The sequence below is a fragment of the Chrysemys picta genome, chromosome 22, assembly GCF_011386835.1.
Source record: "Chrysemys picta bellii isolate R12L10 chromosome 22, ASM1138683v2, whole genome shotgun sequence".
Classification (NCBI taxonomy): Eukaryota; Metazoa; Chordata; order Testudines; family Emydidae; genus Chrysemys; species Chrysemys picta.
The window spans coordinates 12,611,888-12,633,736 of NC_088812.1; the positions used below are offsets into that span (position 1 = coordinate 12,611,888).

A 21,849-nucleotide genomic window follows, 5' to 3' on the forward strand; every position below is an offset into this window, starting at 1 on the left:
TAGATACCCCCCCTGGGCCCCGCCCCCGGTCTCTGAGCCCCGGAACCATGGTCTATTTTTAGCTCAATTAAGCTAATTGGGGAGAGGTTCATGCCGAGGTCAAAGGTCAGATTCCCAGAGGCCTTCACCCTTGCCTTCTCCCCCGCACCCTGCCAATCATTCCCCGGCTCGTCTCGGATTGGCCAGCGGGGAAGCGGGCCGTCCTTTGCTTGGCTAGAATAGGGCGGGTGAGATGCCTGTCAATCATCGCTTTCTGGTCTAAGATTGGTAAAGCTGGAGGCTGTCTGCTCTGTGATTGGAAAGAGGGGAGATCATTCCTGATTCTGATTGGACAGTGGAGCTCGAGGGTGCCGCCCATTTAGGTCACCTTATTTGTTGTTGCTGCAGCCGCCGGAACAACTGCTGTTTCATTGGTCTCAGGATCCGTCAGTTAACATAAGAGCCACCCCCTACCATGACGTTTTTTCTTTTTATTGGTCCATAGGCTCCAAGCTGCTCCAGTCGTTATTGGCCAAATTTTGCGCCTGTCCGGCCATTTCTAAGCTCTTATTGGTGAATCGAGTTGGGTGGGCCGGCGATGCGTTTTCCGGAGCGGCAATTGGGCGAGACGGCTGCCAGGGGCGTGTCCCCTCGCCAGGTGCCCGGCACCGATTGGCGCCGCCGCCGCTTAACCCCGCCCACCAGAGGAAGGTTTGGTTGAGAGCAGCTGTTTGTGTGTTCGACACTTTAGGGGCTGAGACGGGGGGAGACGGAGCTGGAGCCGCCTCAGGTACCGGAGAGCGGGAGCTGGCGGGGGCGGGGCCGAGTGGGGGGGGCAGGGCCCCCGGGGGGCGGGGGCAGAGTTGCCGGGGGGGCCGGGGGAAGGGGCCTCGGCGGGTTGGCGGCCGGGCCCGTTTGGGGGGGGGCGGGGTCTCTCTGCCCCGCGGGGTGAGGGGGCGGGAGCAGGGAGGGGGGCTGGGCCCCTGAGCCCGGGGGTGAGGGGGGGTGAGGGGTTGCTGCCCTGGGGGGCAGGGAGGGGGTGAGTGGTCTCCTGGGGGGGTGGGGCAGGTTGGGGGTTACTGTGCTGGGGGGGCAGGTTTGGGGGGTAGGGAGAGGATGAGTGGCCTCCTGGGGGGGGCGGTTGGGGGTTACTGCCCGGGGGGGCAGGGAGGGGATGAGTGGCCTCCTGGGGGGGGCGGTTGGGGGTTACTGCCCGGGGGGGCAGGGAGGGGATGAGTGGCCTGCTGGGGGGGGCCGGTTGGGGGTTACTGCCCGGGGGGGGGCAGGGAGGGGATGAGTGGCCTCCTGGGGGGGGGCGGTTGGGGGTTACTGCCCGGGGGGGGGGCAGGGAGGGGATGAGTGGCCTCCTGGGGGGGGCGGTTGGGGGTTACTGCCCGGGGGGGCAGGGAGGGGATGAGTGGCCTGCTGGGGGGGCCGGTTGGGGGTTACTGCCCGGGGGGGGCAGGGAGGGGATGAGTGGCCTGCTGGGGGGGCCGGTTGGGGGTTACTGCCCGGGGGGGGGGCAGGGAGGGGATGAGTGGCCTGCTGGGGGGGCCGGTTGGGGGTTACTGCCCGGGGGGGCAGGGAGGGGATGAGTGGCCTGCTGGGGGTGGGGCAGGTTGCAGGTTACTTTGCTGGGGGGGCAGGTTTGGGGGGTAGGGAGGGGATGAGTGGCCTGCTGGGGGGGGGGGGCAGGCTGGAAGGAAGCGGGGAGACTTGGTTCGCTCTGGGGGGAGCAAAGGCCTCAAGGTGCCCAGGGTAGTAGGATGGCTGGGGCTTGGCAGCTGGTCTGGCTGCCCCATTTGCAGGGGGGTCAGGGTGTGTCTTCCCGTAGGATGGCAAAGGGGCTGTACCCCTCACCCCCCAGGTCCCAGCAAGCCCCGCTGTGCTCGGTCTGCCTAGGTGAGGTTACAGAGACTCTCTTCCATCTCCCCCACACACCGCTTCGCTTGGGGCCTGAATACACCTGTCCCCAGTGCTGGGGCCTGAGTTCATTCTTGGGCCTCAGGCCTGCCCACTAATGTGTTTTTTCCATAGTGAGGGCATACAGCACAGATGCTCCCCCCTCCTCCTCTTCCTGGTCAGCCCACCAAACACGCCAGCAGCTTATAGCCCTTCACAATAGGGACACCTGGGGCGGGAAAACACTGCCTCGTTGCCTTTCCGTGCTTGTGAGCAGACCTGTGCAAAGGGAACCACATAGTGTAGAATTAACATCCAGGGCTGGTCTGTCGACTCAGCCTCCAACGTGCTTCTGGCTGGGCATTGTTGATGGTTCCACTAATCCTTGTAATTAGCCCCTGGATAGTGCGAAGACGGGCATATGAGAAATTCATGGATAGACTCCCACAGCCCTGAGGTGCTTCTAATCTCCTTCTTACAATTTAACGCCATTAAAAATGCATTGGAACAGGAGATCTTTCCAGAGGGGAAAAGTGATAAATATTTCTTTTACTGGCGAGAGCAAAAAGGGACTCTGTCCCCTAAATAGGGGCGGCTGGGTAGATGGGATAACCCGGTATTCCATCAGTTATCAGGTTTGTCTCATGGGCTGATTGCCGGACTCCCCTGGGGAATATGGGTTAGTCTCAGCTGGAATCCTATGGCTGTCTCCAAACATAAGTCGAGGCTACAGTGATGGGCACGTTCACGTGCAATATGTGCTGGAATGTTTATTTCCAGGGCACTTGCCTCGAGGGCTCTTGGTATTTAGGTTAGTTCTTTTCCCTTCTGGGATGGCCGCAGTGCAGTCTGCTCGTGTTAAATGTGGCTGTGTCGAATCGGATACTTTATTATCTGCATGTCCATTAAGGAAAGGAGGAAGTGAATCATGGAAGTTCAGAGATTGGGAAGGCCTTGGAGATCATCCAGTCCACACTATACTAGTGTGTAATTGCTCCCTACAGTCTTGTCTCCTGTATCCGGTTAGTTTTAAGTCTCCTGGAATAACAGTGCTTTCACCAGTTCTCTCCGGGGGTCTGTCTACACTGCAATGTCAGTCCAGGGCTAGTAGGCCTCGAGTTAACAGCCCCTGGGATTGTTAACCTAAGGTTTGAGCGTCTACACTCCTTTTTAACTCCAGGTTAGGACTTGTAGGACGCTGGGGCTCCAGCGTCTACATTTCATGTTGCGGGCCCAAGTTCAACCACCCATACCCCAGACTTCCCTAGCACCCTCCCCAAGTGTGGCAGCTCTAGCCCTTTGTTTGTGGTGCAGTGTGGGAAAACTTGACTGCCCAGAGGACAAAGAAAGTCAGCCCATGGGACTGTGGAGTACTTCTGGCGGACTCCCACCGTACCTCTACATTGTGAGAAAATATCCATGACGTGAGAGGTTGGTCTCACAGCATGGGCTCCAGCCCCAGCCTGGATGTCTACACTGCAGTTTTTAGCCCTGGAGCCCGAGCCAGCTGACCTGGGCTTTGAGACTCGGTCGGTGCTGTGGGTTTTATTATCGCAGTGTAGACATCCCCTCCGAGCACAAGTCCAGTGAGGCTGCATCTACACTGCAAAGCAATAGGGCTTGAACCCTGGGTCCGGGCTTGACCCAGCCTGGGACCCTGGGTTAGCACCATTTGTGTGTAGACAGAAGGGGGGTTAGGCTTGAGCCTGAGTTCAAACCCTGGGCTTAAATTGCAGTGTGGGCTTATCCTGAGGACTGTTCCATCCTTTAGCAGATCTCCCCTGCTCTTGGGAAGCTTGCCTCCCGTTGCTCCTTGCCATTGGCCCAACCATCTTCATTCTCCTTGCTTACAGTAATCCAGTAATGTGAACAACTTCCTCTAAGCCTGATGGAGGGGTGGAAGCAGGTCTCCTGCTCTCACAATGGTCAAGCGGGTTCACTCCTCCCAGGGCTGGAATCCTTAAGGGTCGCAGCTGCGTTGTACTCTCAAACCCTACCCTGAATTTCCCCCTAGGTTCAATTCAATCTCCAAAATATTGTCTGTGTTGTCTAAGTGGATTCATGTGTGCAACGCGGCCCCTCTTCCCCCGCTTATTAACGTTTGATGACTGGCCTAGCACCCCTATGAATTTTCCTAACTTCTTATGGAGGGAAAGGAAGAGATGCTGCATTGTTAATAACTAGAGCAAGGGACTGGGAGCTTGGACTCCTGAGTGCCACTGCCAGCGTTGCCACAGCTTCACTGAGTGACTGGGGAAATGGAGGCACATAGAGGGAAAGTGACTTGCCCATCTGTAAATAGGCGTTTATCCTCTTTTGGGTGTTGGGATCTATTAAATATTGCCGAGTGACTGCTGATCACCTCCCCATGCTTGCCTGGAACGTGGCTGTGTCGTCGTTAGCCCTTTAGCAATGTTAGTGGCCAGGCCAGTGTGGCAAGGAGAGCTAACTCTCAAGTCCCCTTCTGGTAGTTTAAATAGTATTTAAATCAATACACACTCTTGATAGAGGCAACTTGTGGGAGCATTATTGCCTCTGTTCTGATGTGTGGGGGAGCGTAGCAGGGAATATCCTGGCCTATCTGGAGAGAGCCCTGCCCTCCAGGTGCTTCTTGTGTGTCTAATTTCCAAAGTTTGCTCTAAGCTCAGCACAAGAGCTTTCCACGCTGCCTGCAACACGCTCCGTCCTCTCTCCGCCAGCCTGTGTTTGACAGTAAATCCCTGTTTTATTTTACACGTGCAACAAGTGGTTGTGACCTGGCAGGTCCATAGAGACAAGTGACAGCTTTGTTGTGGGGCGCTTAATAAACTGGGTGTCCCTTAGTCTTCCAGCAATGCCCTGACACCTCTCCAGCCAAACGCTCGACTGGTGTCTGCAGAGCTAGTGCTTGCCCTGACTGAGACGTTTGATTAAGCCTGGCAAAACTCTAGTTGATCCTTCGCCAGAGCACTACATCACCCAATCAGGGCTGGCTCCAGCTTTTTTGCCGCCCCAAGCAGCAAAGCGGGGGAAGGAGGGGAAAAAAGAAGAGCCCCAATCGGCGGCAGCTCTACCACGTCGCTTAATTCTTCGGCGGCGAGTCCTTTGCTCCGAGAGGGACTGAGGGACCCACCGCTGAAGACCCGGACGTGCCGCCCCTTTCCATTGGCCGCCCCAAGCACCTGCTTCCTTCACTGGTGCCTGGAGCCGGCCCTGTGCCCAATGCCTGCTGAAAACAAGCTTTGATTTAAGACTTGCTATGTTGTGCTGGTTAATTCCATCCATGTATCGCCGCCTTCCACTGGATGGAATCAAACCTCTCATCTGTGTTAAATAGGCCTTGTATTGCTAAGGGGGAGTCTCCTTTTTCCCCCCCTCGACTGAAATGGACGTGTGTCTTGGAGCAGGAGGGGCTGGGTCCCATCGCTGCGGCTGCCCAAGTTCTGTGTGAGTGTTGCATTAATTTGGGGACAACGGGGCATTCCTGGGTGACGGCAGTTGTTGTACAGGATATTCCTAATCTGTCTAGTCGAAAGAAGACCGGCGGCCCTTGAGCCACCGGATATCAATATTGTGAGTCAATGAGCATTACCTATTTAATGATCAGTGGTGTGGGGTGACTTTACACAGTCAACACCCTGGAGACAGAGGTGCTAATTATCCAGCGTGACTCTTAAAGCTTTGTTTGGTGATTGCAGTTGGAACCCAGCTGGGTAGAGGTGGCTGGACTGCAGCTTAGTTCAGAGTCCGGGATACAGATTGAGGAAGGAGCTGAGGAAAGAACCGGGAGGCCGGAATGTCAGCATCCTAATGGCAGCTATGACACCGGCCTCTTAGCTTCAAACCCCCATGTAGACAAGACCCTCCATCAACCGGCTCTTGGGCTTAGTTCTCAGCAGTAAACTGGAGGGGAGGATATGTGTCTCTTTCCTTGGAGGCTGAGGAGAACGAGTGTGTAAAGCGCTTTGAAGACTAGACAGGCCGTGTAGGCAAACGGCGCTTGTCTGAACAGCGGGTCTGAGAAGTCTCATACCTGGTTGGGGTAAAGTGGCGGCTCCATTGCGAGCTTATTGATCAACGGAACAGGCTCGCTGGGAGCTGTGTCGGGCTCTGCTCCTGTTATCCTGTATCTGACGGTGCATCACGGGCTCTTCCCTAACATCTCCGAGAGTCCAGAGCAGCGGCTCCCTCGGAATATGCTCTCAGCGGGTCGTTCCTGTTAGGGCCCGGATCCGGCAGAGCCCCCGCTGAAGGGAATGGGGTTCCGCACGACTTGGGTTTGCACCAGGGGCCGGGTCTGTAATTCCCGGGTTTCAGGCTTTCAAATATGGGGTGGTCAGGGTAGGATCCGGTTCTCCAAGGGCATCCTCTTGGCTGTGCGGCTAGGTAATAAAGCAGGGTGGGGGAAAGAGGGCTGACGGCAGGTTTCACCCAGGCATGCGGTTTGATGGCAGTGGCTTATGTCGTATGTGATTAAGACATAGGAAAAGTAACATTGGCAACAGGAAAGCAGTTAACCCAGACAGGCTGTCGCAACTCCAACTCCTGGGGGTATCTCCTGAGCAGGCCCTTCCCTGAAGCCAAGTTCTGCAATTGAAGCTCTTAATGCCTGAGTTGTAATGGATCGCGTTCATCCCTGCCGTGACCCCGCGGAAGGCAGTGCAGGGAAACGGGGGATGGTCTGAGCCAGGGGTGGATATCTAGCTAGCTCCCTACGCCACGTATTCCTCCTTTCAGTGCCGGTCGTGGGGGGCAAGGAACCTGTAAGGGCTGGGCTGTGCGGATCTTTCCCAAGTCTTTCACCCTGGACTGTCCAAAAGAAGTTGAACTTGCTCAGTGCATCAGAGCCGGCTGTTGAGCCCTGCTCCGCTTCTCGGGGTAACCCAATGGTCAGCCACACTGACTCCCGAATCTCTCATGTCGGCGCACAGTCTGACTGAAGCTGCACTGCCTGTGCTAGAACACCTTGACTGTAACTTGGGCAAGCTAAGGGTTGTGATGTGTAAGTCACTGCCACTCTGGGGGGGTTGTCCATTTCCGAGGCAGCTGTGAGTTGTGTACTGAAAACGTTTTCCTTTGCTGCGTAAGGAACTTTCTGGACAGTAATTGTGGTTGCGACAGATGTTTGATATTAGTGTTGCAGGTAGTCAGTGAAAGAGTGCTGAATGTGGGCAGTAGCCTTTTAAAGAAAGGTGTCTCTCTAATCTAGAGCAGTGGTTCTCACCAGGAGCAGGTTTCAGGGGGTCTGCCAAGCATGGCTGGCATTAGACTCACTAGGGTCCAGGCCAGAAAGCCAAAGTCCCGGCACGTGGGACTGCAGCCCGGAGTCCTGAGCCCCACCGCCAGGGCTGGGGTGGAAGCCGAAGCCTGAGCAACTTCGCTTTGCAGGGCCCCTTGTGGTGGGGGGGGTCCCAGACAATTGTACTCCTTGCTACCCCCTAACACCGGCCCTGGCTTTTGTATGCAGAAAACCAGTTGTGGTGGCACAGCTGGGCCATGGAGTTTTTATAGCATGTTGGGGCGGGTGGGGGGTACAGCCCCTGATCTGTAGGAGCCCCCTTGCTTCAGAGGAGGGCTTTTCTGATTGAATTTCTTTGAGTTAAATTCATTCTTGCTATTGGTGGAAGCTCCTGTTGCGATGGAGCTCTGTATTTAGTGAATATGAGTGGATGGACGGATCAACTACTCTGATTGCACGGGGGGGAGTTCCTGGAGCTTTCCTGGGATTGTATTGATGTGTGTGACAGCGGTGGCTAGGGACCATCCAAGAACAGCACCTCATTGTTCGGCACGATGCAGAGGAGACCCCTTTAGAGCGGCTTTAGCACTTGTATTCAGCTTCCCATCTCATGCCAGTCCCTGGTCTCTGGACACCAACAGTACAACAGGATTTCTAACTTTTCTGGGTACCTCCATGAGCTGTGTCGGGTTGTCTATTCTTGTGATGTGTTTACGCACATGTGTACACACCTCACTTTCACACACTCTGAAGAAGCTTGGCCTTGTTGAAGTGGGAAACCCACGTAACAGAAGAAACTCTCGGGAGCTATCGTGCGAAATAGCGTGCAGGTCGAACGTTCTTATGCCTGACACACGTCTCTGCCAGACTTGCAAGCGACTTCATGTCTGTGCTTTCCCGTCCTCCTCTCTGAAATGGGGGTGCTACTCCCGGGGCACGGGGAGGCTTAATTCAGCTCGGTTTGTAAAGTGCTCGGAGATCCTCGGTTTTGGAAGGCCCTGTCTGAGTGCAGAGAATTGTTGGAAGAAGACAATTTTCTCTGGTACTAGGCACTTAGGTGACCTGAGCTGCAGTGAGGAGGTGGGTAACTTGGCTTGTGTCCGCATCCTTATGCTGTGGAAGAATCAGGAGAGACAACACCTTTGTGTTTTGCGGGAGCTCGGACCTCCAGCATGGAGGGAAGGCCAGACAAGGTTCTGCGGAAGCCTTCAAAGGCGAAGCCATTTAAAAAACCCAAACAAACCACCCTTTGCGGATGGCCTTTAAGGGTCTGTGGTGGCTGGCTTTGCAATGAGGCTGCTGCTCTGAAGTGTCCTTCGTGTTTAGCCTCTTGTGACTTGCTTAAGCCGGCATACAAAGGGCTGTAACTAACCTGTGATTGGCAGGTTCAGCTAGGGGGTGGGGTGACCAGCAATTCACTCTTCGGGACAAGCCCTGGGAATGTCTTCAGTTGGAGAAGCCCAATAGTCTTCTGACCCCAAGGGCCGGACTTCCAAAAGAGATCGGCTCCCAATGGGAGGCGCTGAGGACTTTCAAAGCTGGCCCTAATTGTAGTTACTAAACCCTCATGTTGCTCCCTCCGTATCGAACTCTCCCCATCTGGGTCTGGCCTAATTTGAAGCTCTAACCCGGCTGCGTTTTTCCTGGACAAGCAAAGCAGAGAGTGGCTGCTAAGAATCAGAGCACGCTGGCTTGTGCTGGCTGCTTCTCCAGAATCACGCAGGGCTCTCCTAGGATGCTGACGAGGTCATTGCTTAATCATGCCTCTTACATATCTAACAAAACAAGGGCCTCGGAAAGCGGAAGGAAGCATTTCCCTGTCTTTAGCCAGCTCAGCGCCAGGAAAGCTGAACATGCCGTACTCGGGTTGCTACCGGATTGTTCCTGGATTCTTGCTTTAGAAGACTAAAATGGCGACTGTCCCTCCTCCCTGGGGCTGGGAAGTATCGGGCTGCCCAGCGTTGGAGTTGTACAAATCACAGTGGTTACATTTAGCGTTTCCTGCCAGATTTTGGCCTTTAGTCTGCTTGTCTCAAAGCAGCTGGGGAACGGGAAATGACCAGGCTTTTCCTGGCTGCTCGCTGGAGAGTCTTCAGGTGACCCTTGTTTTCTTGAATACTTGGCCCTGTTAATGCAAACAGATCTTCCCTATAACACACCAGACTTGGAGCTGCTCTCTCCCCTCAAGGCCTGGAAGTGCTTCCTTTAGGGTGTGAACACGGAAGGAAAGGCCTGAGAGACTGAGAAATGGCTGGTGATTTTGGGGTGTCTGATTTGAGAGGTCTCAAAGGGACCTGAGCGCACAGCCTCTGAGTCAGGTCTCTTGAAGGTGTCTCAGATTTGATAGCCACAGTCAGGACTCTTCTTGAAAAATCCTGGCCCAGTTGCCTGCATTTGAGAAACCCGGCTGCCCTTGGCTCCAGGGTCACCGGTGCTGGCCATGGAATCCAGAAATGGGCTCCGGAGAGTTGGTAGGCAAACCAACCACCACACGTTTTGCTAAACTTTCCCTGACTCATCGCTAGGGGTACGAATCCACTGGAATAAAGGGCTAAGATGTGCAACACTTAAATCTGTTACATGGTGAAATGAACACTCTGAAGTTTAATGCCCTTTTCTTCCATTGCTCCCGATATCTTTTTTTGCAGTTACTAACATCCCAAAGCAGATGTAGAGTTGTTTGAATTAACACAGTTCGGCAGACCTTGTTTTCTAAGGGGGCTCTAGTAAAGAGGCATCGCTAGCATGCATGTGTTTTGAGGTCTTAAAATGCATTTCACATCCGGTCGAAGGAATCCTTTCTCCCAGTCTCCTAGTGCATTGAACAAAGGATTGAGCTGAAGTCCTGAGAGACCTTAAGGACCTCAACTCACAGCCGCTGGCAGACCGGAGGCGTTGTTTTGGTTCCAGTTTGTGTGTAGCCAAGTGTCTGCAGTTCACGCCTCTGTGATGCAGCTAGTGTCCTATTTCAATGAAAATCTGGTTCTGTCCCTACCTGGTTAACCCCCTCCGCCCACCACTGGCCACCACTTGAAATAGGATCTCTAGTATTGACTCTACATGTTCCACTTTTGCTAAACTAGTGCAAACCTTTGGATGCTTCAGGTTTCAGTGGTTTCTTTAGGGCTGGTTTAAACCTGTTCCTAGTTGACTTCACTTAAACTGCAGTAAGTTGTTCCCACAGCCTCTGGTGCTGGTCTAATTAAGTGGGGTTAGACTGGTTTAAGTTAAACCGGCCCAGCTCTGGGTGTAGCGAACCGTCTGTCTCCCCACAGTTTCCTCCTGAGAACTCACAGCAGTATGGTTCTTTGCACCCATTGCCTGGCTTGGGGGAGAACAACTTTTGGCCATGGGGAGTGGCCATGTGAAACTGACCAGCGTTGCGTCAGTTTCACTCTGCTGCAGACCTGTGCCAGAGCTTTCTCACAGGGGAGGCCTTAAAAGGGGTGGGGGTTACTGGGCAGGGAATGGGTCTGCCGATGGCCCTTGTGGGGAGGCGGTGTGCCTGTACTGCTCAGGGGAATGGGGATCTCCAAATACATAAACAAAAATTGACCAAACTGTCCCTCATTTAAGAATTTCCCTTCAGAAGGGCAGTGATGGAATAGTTCAGTCCCTCCGTCCTGCCCCCAGAGAGCCGGGGGAGGGAGGGGAGACAGGATGATGTGGAATTTCAGGCCACTGGCAGTAAACAGAACAGATGCATGCAGGCTGCAACTGGGGCCTGAGCTCGTTGCTGCGTAACGGAGAGCTCTTGACTCCCCCTGCCCCGTCCCAGAACAGGTCAGGGGCGCTGCCCCTCAACCCTGGCCCTTGGTACCACATGGTGCAGTGCACGGTCCTAGCCGGGAGCTGTTTGCTACATCTCCAGGAATGCAAGTGAGACATCTGCTAGGACTGCTGACTCACTCACTCAGCTGTCAGGCTCCGGCTTTTCCTTTCCCTGCTTGGCCCGGTTTCTGCTTGTCAGCGTGCTGCTTCCTAACGCTCAGCCACCAGCGAGGCTCCGGGGCGCGGGGCTCTCTACCTTCATGTAGGGGAGATCGGCGCTCTTGGCAGGAAAGGGAGCGTGGCCCAGGAGGTGCAGCAGGCGAGTCGGACTCCCGGGTTCTATTCCTCGCTCGCCCTTGTGTGCGGTATTACTGAGCTGTACATTGGGGATCAGTCCCTCTCGTGGGGCTGTTTGGGGCTTAGTAGGGTAATAGGTGCTTTCCTGCTGCACTCGGCTTCTGTATGATTGGAGCGGAAGGCAGCTCAGTCCAACCGAGTTAACGTCGGAGACCAAAACCTGAGGAGCCCTTCCAGCTCGGGAGTGTGGGATCTCTGCCGTTTGCTGATTCTCCTCCCCTTTGTGTTTCAGGAGAGTTGAGCCCCTAGGATACCGTTCCTTGGCTCCGAACCAAGCCAAGAGCTGGTCAGTGGCGTGAAGGGTCTCGGATCTGCTGGGGCGCAGGGTGTGACCGGAATCCAGGCCATGACCAGCAGAGGAGCTGCCAGGCCGAATGGTCAGTCCCAAGCTAGTAAAATCTGTCAGTTTAAGCTCGTGCTGCTGGGCGAGTCCGCGGTGGGGAAGTCCAGTCTGGTGCTGCGCTTCGTGAAGGGTCAGTTCCACGAATACCAGGAGAGCACCATTGGGGGTAAGTGCTGTGCGAGAGCGTGGGGGAGTGTGCCTGGGGGGTAGACGCAGACTGGCTCCCTCGCTCCCCACCTGATGAGGGCCCAGCTGCCCTCGGCTGGCCACTTCAGACCCTGTCTTGTCACTGGGAGCCGCCCAAGGCCTGTAGCGCCTTCAGAGGGGCCCAAGTGAGTAGCAGGCCTGAGGCTCAGTGCTAGTTGGCGTAATGAATCCATGCTCCTTCCAGAGTTACCTGCAGCCTCGCTGTATGTAGAAGGATGAGCGTCAGCAAGTCACAGCTGCCTGAAAGAATCCCATAGTGCATGTGAAGATGGTACAGCCAATTCTCAGATCGCGGCTGAGGCAAGATCGCATGATGCATCTTGGATTAATAGGTGGCATGTCTGTATAATGGGCAGTGAGGCAGGGTTGTCCAATGGCTAGAGCACTGAAGCAGGAGCAGAGACCTGAGCTCTGTTTGTGTGCCTGCGTGCACGTGTCACTGCCCCCTCTGTAAAGTGGGGACCATCTTTCATGGAGAGCTTGGAGACTTGCAGTAGTGGAGGGCTGAGGAAGCGCTGAGTGATCACGGGGTGAATCCCCCAGGAGACATGTTCCTGACTCCTTCAGCGCCCAGCAGTGGTTTGACACCTGGGTTGCTCAGTCTTGACTCATGTAGAACCTTTTTAATGTGTTTTGCCTTCTCTCCGCCTGTCTTTCCCTAGCTCGGGGGGACCGATAGCGCGTTCATGTGGCCATACAGATCCATAGACATCCGTTAGTGCATGGAACTGGGAGCCAAGGCTCCTGGGTTCTGCTGTGGGCAAACCCCACCCCATTGTATCCGTTTCCCTCCCTTTGCCGGGGGACTTACGGGTCAGTTAGGTTTGAAAGTCACGTGCAAAGCCTTTTTATCGAGGGGGGCCGCATGCCCCAAAAGCTGCAGGGAATGGAACCAGGCTCTTGAAGGCTTGTGTCTTTGAAAGGAGCTAGGGCTCCCAACTTACACCAAAGGGTGCTGTGCTCCTCTGGAAACCAAGCCCCCTTTAACATGATTGCTAGTCCCTCTTGAAAACGTAGGTCGCAGTATCCCATGCTGACTCGTGTTGGATCCCACACGACCGCATCGGGATGTGCCAACCTGCCTGGGCACAAACACTGGTCCTGTTTGGACGTGGCTGTATCCACCCCGTCTGGCAGGTCAGGAGACGCAGCCACAAGCCTCCAGCTCCTTCCAGAACCCAGGACTGGCTCTTGTTTGCAGACGCCATGTGAGCCGTCTCTCTGATCTCTGGATAAGCATGCAGCTGGCGCACAGCAGCAGGGTTTCAGCAATAGCGGGTGAATGTTAATGTCCAAACTTGAAATGATTAACCTGCTCCTGTGTGAACAATGCCTAGAGAGGCAGCACGCTCCAAGGTCCTAGATCCGGAGTCAGGAGACCTGGCTTTGCCCACAACCTGCTGCGCGCCCTTGGGCAGTCACTTCCCTTCCTGGGCTTTGCCTGTCCATCTACTTAGATTGACAGTTCTCCAGGGCAGGGGCTGAGTGCTACTGTGCCACTGACTCCCTTCCTCTCCACAGCGGCGTTTCTCACACAGTCCGTCTGCCTGGATGACACAACAGTCAAGTTTGAGATCTGGGACACGGCTGGCCAGGAGCGATATCACAGTCTGGCCCCCATGTATTACCGGGGGGCACAAGCTGCCATTGTGGTCTATGACATCACCAACCAGGTACATTGGGAGTTCTCCTGTAGCTGTCCTGGTGCCGGGGGGAATGGGGGGGAAGGATGGTCTCGGGGTAAGGCCAGGTTCTGTTTCTAGCTTGGCCGCTCGCCGCCCACTGACTATGCTGTCCTCTCTCGCCTTTCCCTTCCAGGAAACGTTTGCCCGAGCAAAGACATGGGTGAAAGAGCTGCAGCGGCAAGCCAGCCCCAGCATTGTCATAGCCCTAGCGGGCAACAAGGCCGACCTCGCCAACAAGCGCATGGTAGAATACGAAGTGAGTAGCTGGGGTGTGTGGTGTCCCAGCCCCCTGTGACCACCTGAATTCTGCCCCTGGCCTTGGCACCTAGCTGCAGCAGCACAGGAGGCTCGGCTCTGGCTGGGGTCAGCCAGCAAGCAGCTCGTGGGTCCGCTGAACACACGCTCTGTCAGGTTCTCCCAGAATCCCAGTGTGGGGGCTGCGCTGGGAAGGGGGAGCAGCCCCCTGGAATCTAACCCGCCCAGGAGCGTTGGCAGCCCCTCGGAGTGGCACAGGGGCGTCCTCCACCCACCCTTCGAGGTGGATCGCTGCGTCCGTCAGGCGGCTAGCCAGGCCTGTTAGCACGGCCGAGCCCCTGCAAAGCGCTGAGCGGCCTCTCAAAGAGCGGAGTTTGCTGCTTCCTGCCTCCAGCCCAGTCGGGGTTAAGGGTCCGTCTCTGGAGCCGCATAGCACAGGACCTCGGCCTCTTGTGTAGAGGCGGGACTGTCTGCCTGTAAAAGGGTCTCGTTGGTGGGTCTGGCCGCCACTCAGCCTTCCCACCCCGTCCAGGCGGGAACCCCCCTGAACAGTGGAACTTGCATCTCTGTTACAGGAGGCACAAGCCTATGCAGATGACAACAGCCTATTGTTCATGGAGACATCGGCCAAGACTGCGATGAATGTTAACGATCTCTTCCTGGCGATAGGTAAGGTGTGGGTGCGGCAGGAGATAGGCAGAAAGTGCCCTGGCGGGCTGCAGATCCACCAGGCTCCTGTCTTGGGAGCTCCGCACCAGGTGGCTGCGGGAGGCAGTCGTCCCCCCTCTTCCCCCCCCCCCCCGCCTCTGTAGAGACACTGATTCATGCAGTCCGTGGGGAGGGATGGAGCCCCCCTTCCTGCCCTGCTCCAGTACCACAGGGCTGTGGACGTTAACCTGGTAACTGAAGGCGTTTCTCGGGGGGAGCAGCTGGACTGCAGCATGTTCAGTAGAGAAGCAAGCAGTGATCTGCCATCGGCTCTGGGGCTGGGCTCACGTGGCGCTCCGTGTTGAAGCAGCGTTAGCGTTGGAAGGCTCGGAGGGGACCTGTGACAGGCTATTCTTTGCGGTTACAGATTAGGCTGCTGGGTCTTTGTGCCCTTGGAGACCTTCCACGTCCCTGCTTGGTCATGGAGCCGGTTGAAACCTTGGCTCCTTCTCGCAGCTCCAGGGCAGCCTCGTTTCTGCTTTTCTTAGCACCTCGGGCTTTCGTGCCTTCAAATCCATGTGTGCAAACAAAAGGCCTGGGAGCTGCTGCTTGCGCCGAATCTGCGTCGCCTGGGACGTATCCACGGGAAGGCCCTGGGAGCTCGGCTGGCTCCTTCTGGCCTGGATGGCGCCAGTAAGGATCGGTTGTGCAGCAGGACTGGCACGGGAGCGACTCCAGCCAGCTCTCCTGGTGCTGGCTAGCTCTCCGGGGCCGGGGGGGGTGCAGCAGGACAGGAGCTGGGTTCCCCAGAGAGCCGAGTGGTGGTGGGGGCAGCGGCAAGATGGTTCTGAAATCCAGATTTGAGTCTCAGAAATGGGCCATCTGAGAACCGGCCTGGGCGGAAGGTGGCCGGGCTCTCAGGGGGCAGGGAGGGGAGCTGCTCCTCTCCGGCCTCGTTCACTCTCTCTCCTCTTTCCACCAGCCAAGAAGCTGCCAAAGAGTGAGCCCCAGAGCACGGGTGGCGTGGCGGGACGGAACCGAGGGGTGGACCTCCACGAGCAGACCCAGCAGAACAAGAGCCAGTGTTGTAGCAACTGAAGGGTGGCGTTCGAGAGCGAGGCCGGCGCGAGACGACGAGCTAAGAGAGACCCTCCATTCCCACCCCCGTCCACCACACTTCACCTCCCCTAACACCGGCGCACCGACCCCTCCCGGCGCCTCTAACTGCACTTTCTAATGCTTCAGAACCACCGCCAGACATCTGTTCCCACCACGCCAGTGCCAGTGGAACCAGATCGACCGGGGACTTAACTTCCAAAACACAAACTCTTCACTTTGTATTATAGGTGCAAATAGCTACCTAATTCTGATTGATTCCCCGTCTCCTTCTCCCAGATAATTCCTCCCTCCCCCCCACCCTCTCTTTGCTTTGGTAAATCTGTGTTCTCGGTCCCATAACACCTGTCCTCTTCTACCATCCCCCCCTTTATTTAATGCTGGGGGGAGGGGCCCAAAGGAGGTGGAAACTTAATCCTTGTAGGCTTATTTTATGAAGAATAAGTTGAACGGGGACCTACAGAAAACACTGTTTTCTGAGGGTGTCTTTTGTGGGTTTACTCTTTAATTTTTCTCCTGGGGTTTTTTGTTTTTTTCCCCATCTATTTCAATGTTTGAGGGGGCGAGGGGGGGGGAAGCTGCAGTGTCCTTAATTTGGTCCTGGGTGGCCTTTCCGGCAAGGGAGCGGAAGTGCTGGGGAACGGGGGGAAGTGGGGGGGTTGGAATCCTGTGACCCAACAGGGTGGCTGATTCTGGCTAGCATTGATCGCTAGGAAGCGACCATGGACGCCGACTTCAGTAGCAGGAATAGAATCATGAACTACGTTGCTGTGAATATCCGGTGCAAGCAACAGCCAGCCCCCATAATCCCATTGCTCGTGGGACTGCCAGGCCCATGCACCCAGCATCGTGGCAGATGGTATCATTCATACTGACTTGGGGGGGTGTAAAACCCCAAAGTTCCCCCTGCGTCCGGTATTGTGCAGGGATACGCCCCGTGAGATCTCATGGCCTCTCGGAGCTGTTGGTTTATTCTTCCCCTATCACCAGCCGCGCAAATTCTCTGGTTTGCACTTTAATCTCCAGTCTGTCCCGTTGAGCTCATCTTGCCTTGGGTCCTGTTCAGTGTTAGCTATCTCGAGGGCTCCTTAGCCCCTGGGGGGGTCATCACACTGAGCTCTGCTGCTCTCCCCGCTAAGAGGAACCCACCCAAGGCTTTATCCTCTGGGCTCCAGGCCGCTCCTGTGTCGAGTAAGCTGCAGAGCCCCCTGCTGTGGGCCGGGAAACGGGGCTCACTTTGTCTGTTACCCTGCAGTCCACGTGACTAGCCAGGATCACTTCAGAATGGGGGGGGGGGGGGAACCGTGCTGAGCAGCAAACCTAGGGGGCTCCAGGTGGGACATGGGACTGGGAGTCTGTTAGAGAGGAGGTGAAGGAGAATGGGAGGCCATGCAAAGGTAGAGGACCTGCCTTCCTTCCTGGGCCTGGGCGAGGCGGCTCTCTGTGGACTGCCCCTTCCCCATGCCCCTGTCCGCTCCATTGTCTTTCTAGCATGGGCTGGAAGGTGGGTGAGGGGGGGGAGGACGGATGATGCAAGGGGAGTCTCCTACTCGCTCTGGGACACTGGCGAGGGCTCGGCTCCCCCCCATGGAAGGAAAACACTGGTTATCTTGAGGTCCCTGTCAGTTCCCCCCTGCAGGTTCTCCTCTCTGGACGCTGAGGTTGGGGCAGGGGGTGTCACCGCTTCGCAGACCCACACCTGCCCCAGCTGGGTATGTTGGCGGGTCAGACAGGCACCCAGCCTGTCTGTCGTGTCACAAGCTCCGCTCCACGGCTGAGGGCCCCTCTGAGATACAAGCTCTCACTTGCGAAGCAGCAGCAGGTTTTATTTTGGCTGTAACTAGCGCTTGGGCCCCCGGTGTAGTCCCAGAAGAGCTGATCCCCGGTGCATCAGAGCAGCACCCCGGTCGCTGTGTTAACGATGGAGCCTCTGGGTCCGAGTTGACCGGAGTCGCCCTTGGATGTGTTGTGACCTGACGAGGATCCTCGATGCACCATTGCTGCTGGCGCTAGCTGCCGGCTTTTCTGAGGTGCCGCGGAGGCTGCCAGGGCCACAGGCTGAACTTTGCCTCTTGTGAGCAGGGGCAAAGGGAATCTTGCACGTCCCCCTGCACCTGGTCTCTGGATAAACCGCCTCTGGGGCGGTCAGTCGTATTTTTAAACGCTGCCCCGGGGAGAGCCTGCGAGGGAGCTCCTGCCTTGCAGAGCTGAGGCTACTGCCCTGTGTGTTTAGTGGGGGGAGCTTTGAAGTGGGGTCTCTCCAAGGGGGAGATGTGATGCCCTCCGCCAGCACTAGCCAAACTGGAGCCCCAGCATCTTCCAGGAAGCAGGCCCCTGTCCTCGTCTCGTATTGTCGAGGTCAGAGTTGAAGTAGAGAAACTACTAGGCGGGGGAGGCACCAGGCCAGCCTGGGAGGGGTGGGAAATTGATTGGGCCGGTCGCTTTTCCCAGCACCCCTCGCTGAGTTGGCTGTGTATGGGGGGGCGGCCTCAGGGCCAGGAGATCTTTGGGGAGGGCTGAAGGGTGACATGGCCTCGTGGGTATTCGGTCCTTTTCTCCTCTGATCCCTGCAGTGACGTGACACGTAACTTCCCCCCGCCACTAACACAAGGGCGTTGTTGGAGATTTCAGGCTGCACTTGTAACGTTCCGGGGGGGGGGGCCTCTGTCCTTGCTGGAAAGACTCTTTTTCTGCTCGGTGGAAAGACTCTACTTACCTGTACGACAACCACGAGCATCCACCCCCCGGCTGCTGGCAACGCTGGAACGCCCCGAGCCCACGCACCTCTTCCGGGAGTGGTGGTGGTTTTCTGGCTAACTCCCTGGCCCAAATGGGGACACTGCAGCTTTTGAAAGCCCTCCCTCGCCCCCAGCCCGCTTGCCTTTTTTTTCTGATCAGTTTTTTTTGCTTTTTGAGGAAGCTCCTCCATCGCATTTAAAATAACAATCATGGTAACAGAATTCCGCTGCTGATTTACCAATGTATTTAATGTAAGTAAAAAACAAAAACATCCGTGTATTAAATGAACCTGCTGTTTTATTGTGGCTGAAGCTAGCTGGTGTGGGGGGGTGAAGAGGGAGGGTTGGCTTCTCTGTCAGGGCGAGAACCCGCTCTCACCCCCGCCTCGGGCTCGTGTTCTCTGGGTGGGGTCAGAGCAGGGGCACAAAAGGATTGTTTCTAAATCCTAAGCCAGCCGGGCTGTAGCCTTGTGAAAATCTGCTGCCTCGCAGCCCCTGTCCACGTACCCCAGGGCCAGAAGTGCGGGGAACAGCTGAGATTTGAACGTGCCTGGGCCTCCCCATCGCACGCGCAGGGTCTGTGCTCGTGGCAAACGGGAATGAGCCTGGGTCCCCGGGGTAGTTCCCCTGCCTGTGGGCCTGGCTCTGATCCTGGGGCGGTGAGGATACCCCATGGCTGTGGCAGAGCTCCTCTCGCCCACCCCCTGTCCTGTCAGGATGGGGGTGCCTGGAGCACAAGTCAGGAGGTGGGGGTTAGGCTTGTCCTTTGCCTGGCTGGGCAGCAGAGGGTGCAGTTGAGCAGCCTGTAAGCTGAAGCTCCTGGCTGGCGGGGCCTGGCCTGGCACCGGCTTGGGGACGGTCACTGGATTTGTCAAGGTGCCCGTTGGATGGGGGTGAGCATCACATGCCCCCCCTGCTCCCAAACAGGCCAGTCTGAGCCCAGCTCCGCAGCACCCCCCTGCACTTGCTTTGATGGGGATTCCTGGGCTGGGGCGAGCGAGCTCCTCCCATGCCCAGCGAGCACAGGTGTTACGCCCTCTGCGGGGTGATAGACCAGGGGTTTGTCAGGCCACCTGATGCTCCCACGGAGGGGGTGGGGGTGTGACTGGCAGGAACCTGGCTCTAGCCTGCAGCCAGGCCGGGCTGCCGACGTGCTTCTCGGGGCCTGAGAGATGGGAGGGGGCTGGGGCTGTCTGAGGGGCACCAGCTGCTTCAGGCTGGAGGTGGTCGAGCAGCCTCTTTCCTAGGCTCTAGCCGTCTGTTCCTAACTCCCCTTCCCGGGGGGGCCACCGGGAGCCTGGAGGGTGAATGCCCGGCACAGCTGGTCCCGGTTGATAAATGGAGCAGGTGGCTGCCCCTCTGCCCCCGCCTGATAAGAGCTGGGCTGATGTCACCGCCCACAGGCGCCGAGTTAAATCAACAAGTGCCAGGAGGGGTCAGCTTGGGTCGTGGGGGAAGGTGAGGGAGCTTGTGACTTCTCTGCGGCTGGGGTGAGGCCTGTGTGTCCACGGGCCTGAGGCTGGTTCAGCCCAGTTCCTACGGGGCGTGATTGGTACCTGCCTGGCCGCCTTGGCACTGGGCTGAAGAGCTCATCCCAGGGCGGGGGCTGAGATGCATGGGGGGGGGCAAGCCCCTGGGCTGTGCCTACCCGAGGGCAGCCGGTGCCAGCAGAGCTCCTCTGCCTGGCTGGTTCTCACGGGCTGATGCCAGCAGGGAGGGGCTGGGCCGTAGAAAAGGAAGCGAACGGGACTGTAATTAGCTGGTTCCCAGCCAAGGTTTTGTGGGCCCAGCATGGGGAGGGGGGAGAGGGAGGTGTGATGGCTTTGCGCCCGCTCACCAGCGTGGTAACTAGCGTGGGCCTTGGGCTGCCCCTTGAGAAGGGGCCGAGACCAGGGGGGAGGTGGGAAATAGAATCTGCTCCTTCCCAGCTCTCACAGCACCGGGCCGGCCTGAGAGAGGTTCTCTCAGGCAGCGGGTGCTGGCTGAGGCCTGATGCCGCTGATCCTAGACAGGGCAAGGGAGCCCCCGAAGGCTAGTTCTGCTTAATGGCCGGCTACTGTCCCTATGCAGCTACCCACTCCCCCCACCTCCCCTGCATGAAGACTTTCCTCGGGCAGGTGGGGGGGTGCTGAGCTGCCTGGTTGTGTGGGCCAGGGGCTGGGGGGGGCTGGTTGTGGGTAGCTGCTCCCCACATGCTTGGGGCTGAGAGGGGGAATTGCTGCCCCTTGCCAGCTGCTGGGGCGGTTCCTGGGTGTGAACGGCGCTGGCAGGGGTATGGCCCCGGGAGAGGTGGCTGGTGGAGTCTTGCACCCAGAGGTCACGGGTTCAAAGCCAGCTGCCGGAAGCACTTGCCAGAGTTTGCTCCTGTTTCGCGTCCGCGCTGGGTCTGTCTGGTTTCCAGGGGTTGCGTCTACACAGCAAAATGTGTCCTACAACTGGCAATAACTAGCACCACTCGCCTCCTTCCCCGGTGGGCTGGGGCTGTACGGGGACTGGGCTGGTTCCCCGTGGAAGTTAGAGCAGTCTCAGGGCTGCTCTAACGTACCCTGCTGGGACGTGCAGAACAGCTCTAGGATGGAGCCCTCCGTCCCTCCCTTGGTCTGACACCTAGCGGCCAGGGCTGGTATATAGCCCTTCTCCAAGCTCTCTGCCTATGACCGAACGCCCCCCGGGCAGGGGCAGGGGGCTGTAAGTACCGTGATGCTGTTGGAGCAGTGGGTGTCCCAGGGCAAACTCCTGCCTTACATTCCCAGCACTGAGCAGCCCCGGGGCTAAGGGCGGGGGTGGGATGAGGCTGTATGTTAATGGCAGTGATGGTACCCACCCCGGCTTTGGCCTCCGCTCCCTAGTGTCGCCGTGAGCCCCGTGCTGCTGCCCGGGGAGGGGACCCATGGCCTTGGCAGTACTGCCCCAGCCCAGGCTGGGAACCAGAGCTGCGCCCTGTTCCCAGCATGGCCGGGTCAGGCCTGGCCCCGTAAATCACTGCACCGGCGGTCTGGATTCTGCCCTGATCACCCTATGAGCTGGGGGAGGGGGAGGGGTCTCCGGTGAGTTTGCAGGTGCCCTGACGAGCCCCCCCTGCACCCCCAAATCCCTCCCCCCTGCAGCCATGTCGCCCCGGGAGCCGGGGATGCTACCCCGCCCTCGCCTCTTGCGTGGGAACCAGGAGGCACGTGGTGCTCCTGGTGCAGGCCCCGCCCCCCGTCGGGCCCCGCCCCGCCCCTGCCTCCCCTTCTGCTCCAGCAGCAGCCGAGCGCGGACTCTGGCCCTTTAAATCGCCGCTGCCCCCTCCAGGGGGCGGGGTTCGGCTCCACCCCTGATGTCACTCGCCGAGGCCCCGCCCTTACCCTGCCTTAAAGGCGCAGGCTCAGGGCAGGGGGCGGGGTTACGAGGCGCGGTGACGTTCCTGTGCCGCGGTCACAGGTGGGAGAGGCGGGGCGCATGGGGGGCTTGTGGGGTAATTGCGGGGGGGTCCAGTGGGGGTTGCACTGGGGGCTGGGTGAGGAGTTGCACTGGGGGGGGGTGCCTGGGGGCTGGGGGGCACGTGGAGGGTTGTTCTGGGGGGGGTGCTTGGGGGCTGGGGAGTTACATGGAGGGTTGTACTGAGGGCAGGGTGCTCTGGGGGGGCTG

General features: G+C 57.6%; 1 protein-coding gene across 1 annotated transcript; it reads left to right on the top strand.

Annotated features, from left to right (window-relative positions):
- Window positions 1–610: 610 nt before the first annotated feature.
- On the top strand, window positions 611–18,520 carry RAB5B (RAB5B, member RAS oncogene family). The gene is made up of 6 exons (XM_005311076.4): window positions 611–769; window positions 11,460–11,736; window positions 13,299–13,450; window positions 13,596–13,718; window positions 14,293–14,386; window positions 15,348–18,520. The coding sequence occupies exons 2-6, from the start codon at window positions 11,574–11,576 to the stop codon at window positions 15,461–15,463; spliced, it is 648 nt and encodes a 215-aa protein (XP_005311133.1). The 5' UTR covers window positions 611–769; window positions 11,460–11,573; the 3' UTR covers window positions 15,464–18,520.
- The last annotated feature ends 3,329 nt before the right edge of the window (window positions 18,521–21,849 follow it).